This window comes from Amblyomma maculatum, chromosome 8 (genome assembly GCF_055883805.1).
Source record: "Amblyomma maculatum isolate TAMU_Amacu chromosome 8, ASM5588380v1, whole genome shotgun sequence".
NCBI classification, from domain to species: Eukaryota; Metazoa; Arthropoda; class Arachnida; order Ixodida; family Ixodidae; genus Amblyomma; species Amblyomma maculatum.
In genome coordinates this window covers 14,510,270-14,514,679 of record NC_139351.1, presented here as the reverse complement: position 1 = coordinate 14,514,679, position 4,410 = coordinate 14,510,270, and the positions used below count along the sequence as shown (strand labels likewise).

At 48.9% G+C, this 4,410-nt stretch overlaps 1 protein-coding gene across 1 annotated transcript; it reads right to left on the bottom strand.

The window, feature by feature from the left end:
- Positions 1–1,810: 1,810 nt before the first annotated feature.
- LOC146180576 (heat shock protein 68-like) lies at positions 1,811–4,074 on the bottom strand. The gene has a single exon (XM_084576080.1). The coding sequence runs from the start codon at positions 4,004–4,006 to the stop codon at positions 2,099–2,101; it is 1,908 nt and encodes a 635-aa protein (XP_084432206.1). The 5' UTR covers positions 4,007–4,074; the 3' UTR covers positions 1,811–2,098.
- Between the last annotated feature and the right edge of the window lie 336 nt (positions 4,075–4,410).

The following is a 4,410-nucleotide window of genomic DNA, read 5'->3' as shown; positions in this document are numbered from 1 at the left end:
TACATGTTTCACTGCCACATCGGCTTTTGAAACAAAAGAACAAAACAAAATCATAGAATTCGTGCAGCCCGAGGAATGTGTTTGTGTCCTGAATGCACCCTGGCCAATCCTGCGTTGGTATGCATGTGTCATGGCTACAGAGCCCCCCCCCCCCCCCCCCCTTAATCATCATCCTAATCGTCATAAAATCAGAATTTTGCTCATCGCCAGCCACGTGGCTGTAATTTTTAAAAACAACGAAGCAAACGATTATCTTGAATTGGGTGCCGTGTATTAGATGCAATATGTCGCTTTAATGATATGCACGCTATCTGAAATTTATTGCGCCCAATGCGCTAAATTTGGATTTCGTCCGCAAAAAGGTACCAGAATACTATGTTATAACTGCCATGCTTTTGAAGTTAAAACTGGTATGACACTGTCCCCCCGGCGGCTTGCAACTCTCCAATCGCCCTCACTATCGATATGTGTCGTATACAGTACATAGCAGGTTAGTAAATGTTTAATTATTTCACAGATCGATTAGTTTGACTTCTAAAACAACTACCCCGCCGGGGTGGTGCAGTGGTTACGGCGCTCGACTACTGTTCCCAAGGACGCGGGATCGAATCCAGGCCTCGGCGGCAGCTTTTCGATGGAGGCGAAAAGCAAGGCGCCCGTGTGCTGTGCGATGTGAGTGCACGTTAAAGAACCTCAGGTGGTCGAAATTTCCGGAGTCCTCCACTAAGGCGTCTCTCAATAGCCTGAGTTGCTTTGGGACGATAAACCCCACAAACCAAACCAAAACAACTGACACATGGTACAGCTTAAAGTTTAAAAGATTTTTTATTTCATTCCCCCATTTTTAGGAACCTTCGGAAGTATCCACCAGAACACTCGCATTGGCAGAAAGCGCATTACATGCGTCAGGCGTATGCGCTATGCAGTCGAACCCGGATATATCGAACTCGAAGGAGATCTCGAAAAGTTCAATATATCGATAACTCGATATATGAAACATGATAACAGATGAGCTGCTCGGTAAAACAGGAGTTTGAGTACGGTGTACCCACGACTGCGGCACGCTTCCCGCAGCGACCAGCCCAGTCAATCCTCACTCGAAGCACGCCAGACCGAAGAGTTCTTTCAAGCGGACATAGGATTTGCATGGGATTTTCAGGGAGATTATTCGGGGAGTTCGATTTAGGCAATAATTCGATATATCCAGTATCGACTGTACACCCATTCAATGATGCCGCGTGCATGCTTTCATCGTGTATGTGCTGTCCATTAAGAAAATTTATGGCATCGATCTTGCAATGCAATGGACGACGAAACTTTGTGCAGTGATAGATCTGCACCAGGAAGAAGTATTTTTTTAGTATGTCCTGTTTTACCTCGTATGGTAAAACTATGTTTGAAAAAAAAAAAGTAAAGTTTATATCGCACAATTGCCAAAGCAATACTTACACTGATCAAATTTATGCGCGCATATCTGTTACGAACTTTATATAGGCGATGCACTAATCAAGTTTTCTATCACAAGTGCAAATAATTACCCTGTCGCTCACAGAATATTTCATCTTTTTTTAAAACTGCGTGCATAAAACAAGGACAGAGCGAGAAACGCAGGAACACACAAAGCTCTGTCCTTGTTTTATTAGCGCAGTTTTAAAAAATGAATGATTACGCCAACTAGTCCGCCAGAAGACACTTCTGAACTTTATTTCACCACAGGCCTGTTAACTCGGAACTTCTGCAATACTCTTTATTGTTACGTCACGGAAGCTAGTGTTAGGTAATCAAGCCACGCGAAGCTGTCAAGGAACACAACTTTGTCTGCAACAAACATATTTCGTCAAAGAGCACGTTTGGTAAAGCATGCTCTGCTGGAATCCGGCTCACCTGCCGCAAGTTCAAGCAAACGATAATAGACACATATTCGTTTGAGATAAAACACTTTATTAAAATCTAACCGTTAGTATGTACAGTATGTACAATCACTACAATTTAAAAACCAGTCCTTTAAAATCACCGACTATGAGAGCGCACAGCGCCTTAAGCCGAACACACAATCCATTTTTTTTTTTAATGCCGTCTAAAACGCGCAGTGCACATCTCAGTCGACCTCTTCTATGGTGGGCCCGGACTGTGACGAACTGCCTTGCTTTCCGCCTTGCTGGTGCATCTTTGTCATGTACGGTGCGCAGAACTGCTGAAGTTCTTTGAGCTTGTGCTCGTACTCGTCCTTTTCTGCGAGGCTGTTGCTGTCTATCCAGGAAATGGTGTCCTTACATTTCTCCAAGACGCTGTCCCGATCGGAAGAAGACAGCTTGCTTCCGGCTTCTTCGGCCACCTGTTTCACGCTATACACATAGGCCTCGAGCGCGTTCCTAGAGGCCACGCGTTCCCGCTGAGCATCGTCCTCTTGTTTGAACCGTTCCGCGTCCGCTAGCATCCTGTCAATCTCTTCCTTGGTGAGGCGGCCTTTATCATTGGTAATGCGGATGCTCTCCTGCCTGCCCGTGCTCTGGTCCTTGGCGGACACGTGCAAGATGCCGTTCGCATCCATGTCGAAGGTGACTTCGATCTTTGGTACGCCCCGAGGAGCTGGTGGAATGCCGTTCAGGTTGAAGGTGCCCAGCAAATGGTTGTCTTTGGTCATCGCCCGCTCACCTTCGTACACCTGGATGGTGACGGCAGGCTGATTGTCGGAGTAGGTAGTGAAGACTTGCGATGTCTTGCACGGGATCCTGGTGTTGCGCTCCACGATGCGCGTCATAACACCGCCAGCGGTCTCGATTCCGAGTGACAGGGGTGCGACGTCAACCAGAAGTACGTCTCGGATGCTCTCGCTGTTGTCACCGCTGAGGACGGCGGCCTGCACCGCTGCTCCGTAGGCGACGGCTTCGTCCGGGTTGATACCCATGGAGAGCTCCTTGCCATTGAAGAAGTCGCGCAACAACTTCTGTACTTTCGGAATGCGTGTGGAACCTCCTACCAGGACGACGTCGTGTATTTGTCCTTTATCCATCTTGGCATCTTGTAGAGCGCGCTCCACGGGTCCCAATGTGCTACGGAAGAGATCGATGCAGAGTTCTTCAAAGCGCGCCCGTGTAATCTTACTGTAGAAGTCAATGCCATCGTAGAGAGCGTCTATTTCAATACTGGCCTCAGTGGAGCTTGAAAGTGTTCGCTTGGCGCGCTCGCAAGCTGTTCGCAGCCTACGCAGTGCACGTGCGTTCTGGCGCAAGTCCTTACGATGTTTTCGCTTGAACTCTTCGACAAAGTGACCCACCATTCGGTTATCGAAATCCTCGCCTCCCAGATGCGTATCGCCGGCAGTTGAGCGCACCTCAAACATCGAGCCTTGATCGATAGTCAGAATGGAGACGTCAAATGTGCCGCCTCCAAGATCAAAAATCAGAACGTTTTTCTCACCCTGGAGATTCTTGTCAAGCCCGTAAGCCAGAGCCGCAGCCGTCGGTTCGTTGATAATCCGCAGTACGTTGAGCCCGGCGATGGCTCCAGCGTCCTTCGTCGCCTGCCTCTGGGAGTCGTTGAAATACGCCGGCACGGTGATGACAGCGTCAGTCACTTTCTTTCCCAGGTACGCTTCTGCCGTTTCCTTCATCTTGGTCAACACCATGGCACTGATCTCCTCCGGATTGAATTTCTTCTTTTCACCCTTGAATTCGACGCAGATTTTCGGCTTGCCACATTCGTTAATCACTTTGAAGGGCCAGTGTTTGAGATCTTCCTGGATCTTCGGGTCCTCGTACTTGCGGCCGATGAGTCGCTTGGCGTCAAAGACAGTGTTTTCGGGGTTCATCGCTGTCTGTGCCTTGGCGGCGTCTCCAATGAGGCGCTCCGTGTCAGTGAAGGCGACATAGCTGGGCGTCGTGCGGTTCCCCTGGTCGTTGGCGATGATCTCGACTCGACCGTGTTGGAAAACACCGACGCAGGAGTACGTCGTGCCCAAGTCGATGCCGATCGCCGGAGCACCTGAACTAGAACGAGTTGGCATTGTGTCAAAGTTGCTTTGCAGCAAAGTTTTGTTGAGTTGTCACTCGCTTGCACGTTTGCACAACGAAATCTGCCGGAGAGCAGACGACGCGCTCCTTATATAGAGACCTCGCATCCTTCGAGAAAGTTCGAGAGACGCCGGGACAAACTCTAGCCAATCGCACGCAACAAAAGCGCATGACGTAACAGGAGAGCGCTGGGATTGGTCAGCCACTAGCAGAGGGCACTGAAAATTTCTCGTGTCGTCTGCTGCCCTTTTCGTCTGCTCGAAAAACACGTAAATAGAGCTGACAATTTTTGTGACTTCATAGATTGGCAGATGAATAAGCGGGGCACCCTGGCTGAAGGAACAAAACTCCGCATTTATTCTTGCAGCATGGTCTTTGCTGTTATAGCTTTTGTGAG